The 12,600-nt window shown below is 49.8% G+C and overlaps 1 protein-coding gene across 1 annotated transcript in view; it reads right to left on the bottom strand.

Annotated features, from left to right (window-relative positions):
- LOC124301651 (protein dachsous) overlaps positions 1-12,234 on the bottom strand; it is a 236,128-nt gene extending 223,894 nt beyond the window's left edge. The window contains exon 1 of the mRNA XM_046756993.1: positions 9,125-12,234. Within this exon, the coding sequence (XP_046612949.1) occupies positions 9,125-10,828 (1,704 nt within the window). The 5' untranslated portion in view covers positions 10,829-12,234. The remainder of the gene's footprint in view (positions 1-9,124) is intronic.
- Between the last annotated feature and the right edge of the window lie 366 nt (positions 12,235-12,600).

Below are 12,600 nucleotides of genomic sequence, written 5' to 3'. Positions count from 1 at the left end.
AGCGGCTCAACCACCACCGTGTGCGGCATGATCGAGAATTGACGCGATTTGGAATTTATACGCGCGAAGATATCCGCCTACGATCGTTACGGATCGTCGTTCCGACTTGGCGGGAAATTTGAAACGATCGACTCGCGAACCGCGATATCTCAAATCGAAACGTGCAGGACTTGGAAATTTTTGAGTGTATAATATAGTGCAATTCCTAAATAACATAATTCTTAAGAACCAATTGTCGTTTCGTTTAATATCGCAAAGCATCGAAGGCGACGCGTAAAATGGAACCTCGATCAACGAAGAATGCTCGAATGAACAACAAAAATTTACGTAAAACGAAAAGTTCAATCTATTCGGATGCCAACAAACTTGAAAACCAAAATTAAATTAAGGGTAAAAATTTGATTCGATTCTGTTTACTTTTATTGAAATATGTAATATGGATCGATTTGCCTTGTTACGACTGATCACAAGTTGACCAAACAGAACTGATCCTCCGTATAATCTCCTTTTCAAAAACTTATAAATTACCGCTCGTAGTCAGTTTGGGAATCGTTTCGTGAGACTTTATTCTTTTTTAAAAATTTCTAAATCCCTCAGCCAGACGTACTTCGGTTTCACATAAATGAAAATTCTCCATTTCCATCAGTCTGCCTTCCTTGATCCGGACCGGTCGTCTCGTAATAATTGTTTGCAAAAACGACGAGAAGAATAGGTAAGAGAGAAAAAACAAGTCTATAACCAGTTGAAACGAAACGTCCGATGCAAGGACGCCGTTATAAGGAAATCGCGCAAGGTGCAGTCGGCGACCCGTCGAGATGGCTGACCGGGGTTAAGGTTGCGTAATCTGGTTCCGGTGACGTGTGACCGCGGCATTCCACGAAGCCTTGGTTGTATTCGGTGTTATACCACAGGTGAACACGACATACCAGAAGAACCGGGACGCGCGCGAACAGCAGGTGGTAGGGTCAAAAGCGTTCCCAAGAATCGGTTTAGCGTATCCGCCGTCATAACAGTCGGGATCTCGTATCCGCCGCAGCTCGCGTCCCTCGTTTCCTGAGGGAACCAGGGTCCAGCCCTGCATCTTGTTCGCCTATTTTGCGATCCAGATCGCGGCAGCTGCTCCCAGGGTCACCTCGGATAATTCGATGCTCAATAAAAGGCGACGAGGAGCTGAGCTACGCGTTGGCTAATGAGGATCCAACACATGTCGCATTACCGGCCCGCTGCTCCAGCAGCAGCCAAGAGAAAGCTCCACCTGCCACTGTACTTTTATTACCGAACCGCCAACTGTCGCTTTCGAGGTAGTTCAATACCGGAGATTCTTCGCATCCCTTCGCTCATATTCCGAGAGAAAAGGTCCGACGCATCTTGGAGGATACCGCGACGATCCGAATCTGCATCGGATTAATTACACATGTGCAGACTGTGAGAACCATTCGCGACGACGCTGCGTCGACGCAGCGTGCAGCTTTGAACTGACAGCGAAGAACGGCGTCGCGGGTGACGAGAGCAATTAGGGAAATGCGGAAGAATCTGCAGTTCTAGTCACGATAGCGCAAATACGTATTGCACGGATATGTGCATATCATCGGGCACGCATGCAACGATAATCCCCCGGCATATAATGCCTGTGCAAGAGTCGCGCGTGTGTGCAGTCCGCGTATACAATATACGCGATAAATCGTACGTGTATGCACTTGCAGTACGTAGCCAGCTAGCTGGCTGGAGCATGGACGTTGATGCGTTTGCAATTTCTTGTCCCGTCGTTGGTTAAAACAGATGCCGCGTTCGATATCCGAGTTTGAACTATTAACAGGCTTGCAGCGGGGTAGGTTGGTTGGTTGGTTGGTTGGTTACAGAGCTGATGGTAGTTATTATAACGATCTATACTCAGGATGAATTCCTCCAAGGCGGTATAAAGATTTTTTACGGGTAACGTCTTATATGCTGCTCTCAAGCTTGCTCGAGATTAATTGCGCCCAGCCAGGATTGCGAGGACTTCGTGAGCAGACTCTGCAGCTTGTTCTCGCTTAATACAGGAAGGTTACGTTCTATCTCATGCATCACCATGATTTGACGGTCTAATCATCATTCTATGTCGCTTTACGCGGCGTTGCATATTTTTTTTAATACCTAAACGAAATCTTTTGCCACTGTTGAAATAAATTTTTTCGGGACGAATGGGGAAAGGGTTAAAAAAACATTAGAATTTTGTCAAGAACAGCAGAGTCTAATAATTTCGAACCTCTGTTTCTCAAATTTTTCAATACCTTGGCTTGTGTTATTCGAATTTCCTCAGACTCGTTTCAATCACACAGTAAAAGGATATTGTTGCGTTCGTTACTACTGATCCCAGTAACATTGCTGTAGGTTAATATTAACTGTTTTTCTTTCTCATTCGTTCTCAAAAAGTTGTTGCAGAAAATTTCCATTCAATCCGAATAATATGCGAATAATGCCGATAGATCAATTGAAAATATCGAGTTCAGAGCTACCAACAAATATCAACGAATTGTTAGAAGATGCCTCAGTTTTAAGTCTCGCCAGCTATCTTGGTGTAAAACTGGTGAATCTTTGTTCGGAGGATCGCATCCTAGCCCCAGAAGAGGATGGAATCGGGGCGCAACGAGCCTTATAAACTCATTCCGTAACGAGCCTACCGCTAAATACGCCCCGGTAGGCCGGGTTCTCGATCCGAAGGAATATCAGCGTAGCCCGAGGGTGCAGGCCGGGGCGATAGCGTATCTGAACACCGGCGTGTAGGATATCGAGTACCGGCTCGGTGTGGGTGAAGGCGGTTGTTAATGCAGGAGTTATGAAAGCGTGGGTCGCGGAGAGGAGAGTCAAGAGTTTTCTCCCCGCTTCGTCCACCTCGATCTTCCTCTCTAGCCCTCTTTCGACGTCTCGCTCTCCTCGCTCGACTCACCACGTGTGCACGTGTGTACAAATCCTGCGGGAGTATCAGAGAACCCGGCACATACCGCTCGTGCAGCGGATAGTTCCGCATATCCAGCTTTAATACGCAATATACAACAGAAGGTGATACGGTCCTCGCACGTGAGATTCGCTCACTTCTTGGCCGGCTGTAACGCAAACGTATACCGCAGGGTTCACCTCGAGAAATGTGAGTCCTGCGGGCGCGCTTAATTTTTTTCTTTTACAGAAATTTCGGGGAGGATTTCACCGAGGAAAACCGTTTTGGAAAAGGTATTGCACTGTAGATTTGAAGGATATGAATTGTATTGACTAGAGAAAAACCCCCGTTAATGTTGACCACTTGGTTACGAACGATCAGGGCAGGATGGTGAAATAAAAAATGAAGGATGATGATAGCTATCCACGTTTGGCGAGAAGTATAAACCCCTATTCCGTGTCCGCAACTTGCGGACTACAACCGTATAATAACAACTACGAATATGCAGTTACTGCGGGAACCGGGATGAAGTGATCCTCTGGTGCGGGTATATAAGGAATTATACGAAGGTATATTGTACGAGCGCATGGCATGTACGATGTAAAGGATTTCGAATGAAATGCGCACGCGGTTGCTCGGCGAGGCTGGACAGCGCAGAAATATGAGGAGGTTGTTGGTTCCCGGTGTAGATGAACGAGTGATAAGGGCGATAGTGGGATGCCGGTAATCCTCCTTGCCGGAGTTATACTCGGGTACTTAGGACTCCGCCCGTGCCATCATCCGGCTAATCTGCGTTTCTTGGGGGTCTTTAAGGCGGCTATCGGCCGCGGACTGCGGGTGAAGATTCTCATCTGCACCGAGGCGAGAGAGGAGGGAAGGGGAAAGTATCGGACTAATGACTCTGGGCCCATAAATCGGGATCGGTACGCGCCTGCGAATACTTGCGATATTCGCGGGGGAGAATCGGTGCTCGGATGTGAGAATCTTCCGTTGGCCAAGCCAACGTTGGAAGATCACTCGAGATCGCGTAGTTCTGTAACACTAACCTCGTTTCACGTCGAAGCGTGACGTCTGGGGAAAAAATTGCATCGTGACGATCTTCGCCGGGTGAACTTACGACCGTCGAGATACCGTGATGCTTCGATATATTCCTTCCGCAGGCATCACAAGCCGACGCCGATCGGTTAATGAAAATGATTGGGTCCTATGAGAATTCGGTCTCGATCACGTAATACAGAGATTCACGTATGAGTGAGAATATTCGCAGCTTGCCGGCATTCCCGGATTCTGTTGGGAAATTTCAAATCTTCTCTCGTGAAAGAAAGCTCAGTCGGAACAATGTTTAATAATCGTTTTAAGGGCACTTGTCGAAGAAAGGAAAACTGAGTATAGAATTCTTCAAGTTACTTGGTCGAAGATTGAATATCATCGAGTTTGAGTTTTTTCAAACTTGTTTCTGAAGTCATGAGAATAAAATCGTGTATGCTTAAAAGATAAGAATAGCGACAACGATGAAAGAAAATACGTAACATATCTGCATGTTTCGTTCTACTTGGCTGGCCGACAGTGAAAGCATGACGTGGAAAATGTTTTCGATATGAATTTACCCCCGCGCAGGAAACGTTGGGTTGCATCGCGACCCGCCCACTGTCAACGCCGCATAAATTTATTCGCCATTCAAATAGGAATAGCCATTGTTTCGATCGAGCATAAGTGACAAGAGACGCGGGGTGTGAAACCTGGACATTCTACATATACATATTGGCGGAGCGTTGAAGCGAAGTGGTATAAGGTGATTATCCGATTCCCGCGTACCTAGTTTATGCAGGCATATATGGCTGTGAGGAATGTCCTTTCCGGTGTACCGGGGAATTAGCGTTAATTCCATTATAATCGACGTGTAGTCTGAGGATTTTTTTCCGGGGCCGCCTTTCCATTTGTAGGTGGGTACGCGGCATACGTATAGGTACTCCAACGCAATGGTTACGAAACTTGAACGTGTTCCCCGGACGTCATTCTTTGATATAGGTTTCCCCGGGTGTTCCGAGCCTCCATAAGGCGCACCACGTGAGCTCAATAGGTCATTCATGTCAGCGCCGTAACGCCTTAAGGGTGGTTCACACGTTCCAGGCATGCCTGGATATGCCGGTAATATACCATGGTCAGTTTATCCCCGGATTCACCCAGGGAAACCGGCCCGGTGAAAAAAGACGCTCGAGAGAAGAAAAATAGCCCAGGATACACATCCTCCCTCTCTCCTCTCCTGTTTCCCTCGGCTATTCCTTCCTGAGAGGATTAAAAAAAAATCTTGAAAGAAAAAAACAGCGCGTTATCTCGCCACGCATCTCTCGACAGTAAATACGCGTACTAATCCTTCGAATCACTACACTGCACCCAATTGTTCTACAAAAAAAAAAAATCCCTACGATAATAATATGAACAATTTTCCGAGCACGATAATTATCTGTGCGGAATAAATAGGTATAGACGAACAATTTCACGCATAATAATATTAAGGCGATAATTTCTCCAACTCAGGTGAAACGACGAAACTTAGTAAATCGTTCGCGAGTCTTGTACCCACGCGAATCGGTTCCGGAAGGCTTCACGTTTTTCCTGAGGACACGCGACCCACACTGGCAGCGGTATCGAATACGTGTGAATGTAAATGCTGATACCTGCTTATAATCCAAGGCGGAAAATGATGCACATGCATGTGTTACAAATTGCTCGTGATATCTGGTAGTCGCGAGTAAGTAAGGCCGCTTTCTCCGCTCGGCACCAACATAATCGCACCCTCGATTACCTTACGACGTTAGCCGAGGCATACATATACGCAACGTGTGCATCGTTGCATCGGCGTAGATAGAGAAGCAGCAAGAGCAAGAGCGCGATGCACACTCGTCGAAAGTTGTTTCACCGGGATATACTTGCGTGGGATTTGACTCTCCGCGTTCTCCCGTCCGCGTGGTATACCCACGGGGGATAGATCAGTCGGTCCTCGAGGTGTGCGAGGCCATGCCCATCGTCGAATTCCTTTACCCGATAATTTCACCCGATCAACATAATCGCCGGCACCTCCTGAATATCAGAGGAGAAAAATTTTCTATCTCTAAACGTTAAACTTTTCCGCAAGCTTCGCGGCGAGAGAACGCGAACGGCGAAATCGCTGGGCTCGAGAGTGCAGAACGCACTTCCGCCTCTCTCTCTCCCTCTCTCTACCTCTCTCTTTCTCTCTCTCTTCTCTCGGCAATATGCCGGTAGTGAGACACCGGCGACCTCTGGCCAGTAATGAGGAGCTAGAGAGGATCGGTCCGCGGGTAATTTTACATCAACATACGGTTAATTGAAAGAAATTTGCCCATGCGGTGCGTCAGAACCTGCACCGCCGCAGTTGTAATCATACCCGGTGGCGTTTTGCTAGTTAAAGACATATGCGGGATTGCTTCGGTGTTTTTTCGTCGCTCGTAATTCTCGTATGTACTCCGCACCGCGTCAACGACCTAGGATGTGTACTATAGGAGTTTATCTAGCGATGAACGGAAAAAAGTGCGGAGAGCAGTTTTTTGGAGTCAAATCTACATCAATTGCGGTATGTCTATCTAAGCATGTTGGAACTAGCTATTTTTTTTTTATTACTTTTATTACGGGATTGGCAACTCTCGCCACAATTACTGTAGATTTAACGCCAGAAGGTGTTGTCCATACATTGACCACATGAGATGTAAGATCTAAAATATTTTTTGAAATTAAAAGAAATGGGTTCCGCATATTTCTCGCAACTTTTCTACGCGCCGCGCAAAACGAACCAACCTGCACCGAGTTCGCAGGGTAATCGTCAAATGAATAATTCGGGGGTCTGATTCTTCTCACAGTGCAACATGGAACAGGAAGTAAATAATCCCAGGAAGAAGAAGATAAGAGGTGAAACCGGCATGTGCTGAACAATTAAACCGCAGCACAGATGCCTGTGCAATAGCTGTCTCGGCTACAGAAGCTAAGTCATGTATTATAAGCGCCGGAGACTGTTTTGCCGATGATAATTTATGAAACACAATATATACGACTAGCCGCTCTTTTCTTTCTCGCTCTCTTAGTTACTCTCGCTCGGTGCAGTGCGCATAGCGATGCCAGAGTAATTATATGGAAGATTAACTCGGGAGGTTTGTTCACCGGAGTTTTTAAACTCCCCCCTTCACAACTCGCGTGCGATTCCTCTATAACCATAACATATCCCCTGAAATCGTTCCTGCACAAATGGACAACGCACGGAGAGACTTTCCTCGCGGAAGCATATAAACGTTAATATCGCAGCCTCGTGTAGCATAAGCATTCGAAATTCATGTCGATGATCGTCTAGCCTTGCGCAAAAAAGCAAAAGAGGAACACAGAGGCTACGGAAGGTGATAAACGGTCCGTTTCTTTTGCCCAGGAATACTCGAAATTTTGCATCCTTTCGACGACAAGTCCTCGGCGTCTTGTACGACGAGTCTGACGTTACACCAGATGTCAGATGGTGGTTAACTATTGCCCACCACTTTGTACTGCCCTCTGGGTTATACACACGTAAGTCCCGGCGAAGGAGGCGACATTAATGTTCCTCTTAACTGCCTCCGCCTCCCGCACCCCTTAAGGATCCGACGCTGCCAGGTCGCCTAGGTTCGTTCCTCGAAGCTTCGGACGCGTTAAGAAACTAGATTAAACGAAACCGAGGACAGTGGCGATTCCGTTTATCGATCTATCTTGACGAGAATTTTTAAAAACCGAGGAAGAATAATCCGCGAAGGACGTTTGGAATGCGGCTAGGATTTGGCCCGCGTGCGTTTTCTTTCCACCAGTGTTCCAGGATCGAGAGAATTGGACCGCGAGATTTGCACGAGGTGGAAAAAAAATCGACTCGTTTATTCACTGACTCAGACTGACGGTGCCACGCTGCAGTAATGCGTATACGAATGTTCGCGTGGACGCGGAGTGCGTGCGTGCGAATGTGAGTGTGAGGTAAGGAGAAAGAGAGACAGATGTAGAAAGATCCCTGAACTAATGGGTTCCTCGCTAATTACAGTCAAACGGCAAATAGTTTCATATTAGTCAGAGGATAATGAAAACAACGGTCGGGTTTGCCGGTTGGTCGGCGGGTCGCCTAGCCGCGAATCACGAACTGCTAATTAATATTTGGCGCATCGTTCTTGAGTGTATATACAAGCGGGTCCTAAACCAGTTTCGTGGGGCGCGTCCAAGGCGGGTACATACATACCTACGTGTGTGTATACACGCAACGCCCGGTCAATTTCACTCGGTTCTCCCGGGCGGAGATAGAGAGGAAGAAAGAGAGAGAGAGGTAAGGAGAGGGAGGGGAAGACGAAAAATCTGTAATTATAATAATTATAGCCGACTTGACAACAATTATAAATCAACATTGAACTAGGTACTGAAACACACCAATAAAATATGACATCGGGCTAACAATTAACATCCAAACTTGCCGGCCTGGCAGCCAGCTCTCGGGCACCGAACGATACGGTGATCATCCTCCCATGTATAAAACCCAATGCACTCGCAAGACCGCAGCTTCCACTTTCGTATTTCCTGAGGGTATCCGGCGCTCCGTCGGGTATCAATGCGCGGATGACAATCCCGGCTGAATAAACTGACCAAACCGCGATCCCTTCCTTCGTGAATGATAGCCCGAACCCAACCGACGTCGGACGATACCAGACGTAACTCTCAAGCCTACATCATCCGCGTGATGTACCTCAACATTTTACAAGGAATAAACTTGGCGAGAGCTCCGCGTGAATTATCGCCGCACATTCTTCCTCGCAACCTGCACGCGGGTATTCACTCAACGGTGTAAAAAAACGAGCCTCGAGATATCCATCCGCAGGTTAACAATTATTTTTTGCACCGCTTTATCCGTACCCGTAATGTGCGGATACCGAATGAAAATCACGTGTAGCATCTCGGTATCGCCGATCCAATTTACCATACCATTGTGATCCCTCCTGTCTCCTGAATCGATTGTTTCGGGTATCGCGTGGTCCATTGTTCGCCAGCATTGACGTCGCGCGTGACGGTGGAATATAATAAATATCTCCTCGCGACGAGATTCTTTCGGACGAAAATTCTGGACCGCGACCACCGCGAGAAGGCGAAGAAAAATCGTCGCAAAAACTGACGACCCTGTGAGTATAACGTTGTTTTCACCCTTACCTTAATGAAGCAGCGTCCGGTTGGAAAGTCCTCGGATACGTTGACGTTGTACAACGGTGTTTCAAAGATGGGCTCGTTGTCGTTGAGGTCGTGAACGGTGACCTGAACTGTGGCACTACTGCTGAGCGGAGGGCGACCGGAATCCGTCGCAACGACGATAAGCTTGGGGGCGGGATCAGCCTCGCAATCGATGTGGGTCACGGTTGTGATAAGACCGGTGTACTCGTCGATGGCAAACCACGTGGTGTTGCGGATCGAGTATCTTATGGCCGAGTTCGGTCCCTCGTCAAGGTCGGTGGCGGACACCTGAACGACGGAATCGCCGGGCTCGGACGCCTCGAGGAGATGGGCCTCGTAGCGATCCTTGTCGAACCTGGGCGCGTTGTCGTTGACGTCGGTGACGACGAGTCTGAAGGTCCTGGCGGCTCGTAGCGGCGGCGTTCCAGCGTCCGTCGCTTCGACGGAGAGATCGTATACCGCCTGCTCCTCTCGATCGAGGGGCTTCTCGACCACCACGAGATAGATGATGTTGTCCCTGGTTGCGAGCTCGAAGTGTCCGTCGCCGCCGAAGAGGCTTACCGAGGCGTTCGAGTACTCGGTCCTGGAGTCGGGATCGCTTACGGATATCCTCGCGACGAACACACCGGGCTGAGCGCTCTCCGATATCTTTGGGGTGGCGTCGTCGGAGAGAAATATCACGGTTATGGCCGGCTGGTTGTCGTTGACGTCGGTCACCCTGACGGAGAGGAAGGCGCTTGCTTCGAGCGGTTGCGCGCCCCTGTCCCTGGCGACTATGACGAGCTCGTGTCTGTCCTTGGACTCGAAGTCCAGAGGCTTGTTCACGAAAACCATACCCGTCTCGGAGTCTATCCTGAACATCTCCTCCCTGTCGGACTGACGTCTGTTTATCGAGTACTCTATCCTCCCGTTATCGCCGGCGTCCAAGTCCTGCGCGTTCACCGCGAGAACCGCCGTTCCGACGGTCGCGTTCTCCGGCACGCTGGCCGAGTACCGGGTCTGATTGAATATCGGAGGGTTGTCGTTTACGTCCTGAATCGTGACGTTCACCCTGAGACGCGATCGCAGCGGCGGTGCTCCGCCGTCAAGCGCCTCGATCGCCAGATCGTAGTTCGACCGGGCCTCGCGGTCCAAGGATCCGGAATTCTGCAGATCCAGGTAGAGGACGCCGTCCCTGCCGCGGTGAGCCGCGAGCCTGAAGACCTCGCCGACGTTCCCGGAGACGATCTCGTAACGCTGAGTCGTGTACTGGCCCAAGTCCGGGTCCTTGGCCGGCGGCAGAGCGCGCTTCGCGTCCCGAGGCGAGTTCTCCGGGAATTCCACGTCGACCGAATCCACCGGGAAGACCGGCGCGTTGTCGTTCTCGTCGAGGACCTTGACCACCACCCTGACGTTCTCCCCGTTCGGCGGCAGCGCGACCAGGTTGTACGACGCCCTGGTCTCTCGGTCCAGCGGTACCCTCGTCCTTATCTCCCCCGTCGCCTGGTCCACGACCAGATCGGCCTCGACCGCCGATCCCAGAACCGGGACGATCAGGTACGGCGGACTCTCCGCGTCTATCATACCCACTCGGGTTCCCGCTGGAGCATTTTCCGACACCTCAAGGTGCCGCACGAGCTCGGCTCGAGGTCCCGGGACGAAGGACGTACCCAGGACCAGCAGAAGGACCACCTGGGCTGGCTGCATCCTGGTGCCTCGTACCTCGAGGATCACCTGCGAGATGGTTCCATTTTACCTCTCGCGCTGCAGGTTTCTCACTTTTATTGCGGGATTCTCGATCCTCCAAAATTCTTCGAGGAACTCACCCCCTTCGCACTTTGATCACTTTACTCAGCCGTCCCTTACCGAGTGCTATATCCTTGATAGAATAATATCCTGTCGGAGAGATGGATGGAGAGATATTTTTTAACACCACAAAACACTTTTAATCACGAAGGTTATATATACACATATATATACATGCATATATTATACACACATATGCCGTGCGGTCGGCAATAGTACATGTTATTTTCACTATATACATACATGTGTGTATTTACAAATACGAACTTCACTGTCACAGTATGATATTACGATCCGGACGAATAATATCTCTTCCATAAATTACAACAACGGTTGCTTTTCACCCGAATAAGACACTTGAAAAAAGGTCGCACTCATGAGTCGTCGAGAAAAATTTCGTACGTCCTGCAGTGTGTAAAATCCAACAAACATCTCGTCATGGCGAATGAAAACGCGCGAAAAACACCGGTACCGTCATAAGGTAATCCCAATCGCCCTAATTCGCACCAGATTGTGAGCTGGATAAAACTTCCCTCTACTTTCAATCTTGATACTGTCGCAGCGAAGCGAACGTGGAGAATAAAATCTGTTTCGTACAATATTGCGAATCAGTCCGAAGTAAACGCGGCGGTTAATTATCCCGTGAATAAAATTTCGCACGTGACCGCGGGTGGGATTATCGGACCGGGACTCGTTGGAGTCTGATTAGATCGAGGCAAGTGCACCGGTATGATCCTGAAATATTTTTCTGTCGTCCCTACGTATCTCGGTCGAGTCCTGCAGCCTGGGCAGGCCTGAAGCGGCCAGACTCGAGTATCACGTATATACATACACAGAGTATCATGCCGCTCTTCTCAGCGGGCCCCGATCGGCTCTCCGAGCAAGATCCCGAGTCGGTCCAGCGGCCGGCGTACTGGCAAACGGGGACTAAAACGAGGGTAAAGAGGAGGCGAAAAAACCCGGGTCACGCACGCACAAAACACTCTACGGTCTACACTGCGGCCTCGGTTACAGTACGAAGTATCGTACGTACAGAGCGATCGGACCGTAACTCGCACGCGGCAGTTTGCTTTTCGATAGGAGCGGCGTGTCGTTATCGGTATCGGCCGCGCACTCCAGCCGAGGATTCGGACAGCGGGCCCCGTTATCACGACCGGATAAACGCTTGCGGGGGGCCTTAACCGACGCTGAGGAATCCCGTGGTAACGTGGTGCTTGAGCCGCGGATTCGCGTGACTACGACCGTCTGCTCCACGCGGCTTCGAAGTTAGGCATGTACTGACATGGCGGCACCTGCGATCCGGCACCCTTCCCCTGGCACCAGCTCTCCAACTCCTGCCAGAGGGACCCACTACCTGGCGGCCATCTTGGAGAGGGGGTCCGATCAGGCCCAAGCTTCGGGGCCCCGGCATTCAACTCACCGCGTCGCGCCGAGAACTCGTACCTGCTTGCCCGCTTGCCTGTTCGCCTCGTGATGCCCCAGCCTCCAGCTTGCCTACGTGCACGGGCCCAGTTTCGCGGCTACCTACCGGCCCGTGAAGAGCCCCCTTTTACCGGCCCCGACGAGTATGTTTTCCTCCGTCGGATCAACGCTCAAACTTTGCCCAGTCTTTGCACCGGCATTGTTCTGGTATGCAGGCCTGATACGTGCCACGAGTACCGGCCTGCATGGTA

Source organism: Neodiprion virginianus, chromosome 3 (genome assembly GCF_021901495.1).
Source record: "Neodiprion virginianus isolate iyNeoVirg1 chromosome 3, iyNeoVirg1.1, whole genome shotgun sequence".
NCBI classification, from domain to species: Eukaryota; Metazoa; Arthropoda; class Insecta; order Hymenoptera; family Diprionidae; genus Neodiprion; species Neodiprion virginianus.
Note: the sequence above shows the minus strand (reverse complement) of the source record. Positions and strands in the feature narration are given on the sequence as shown.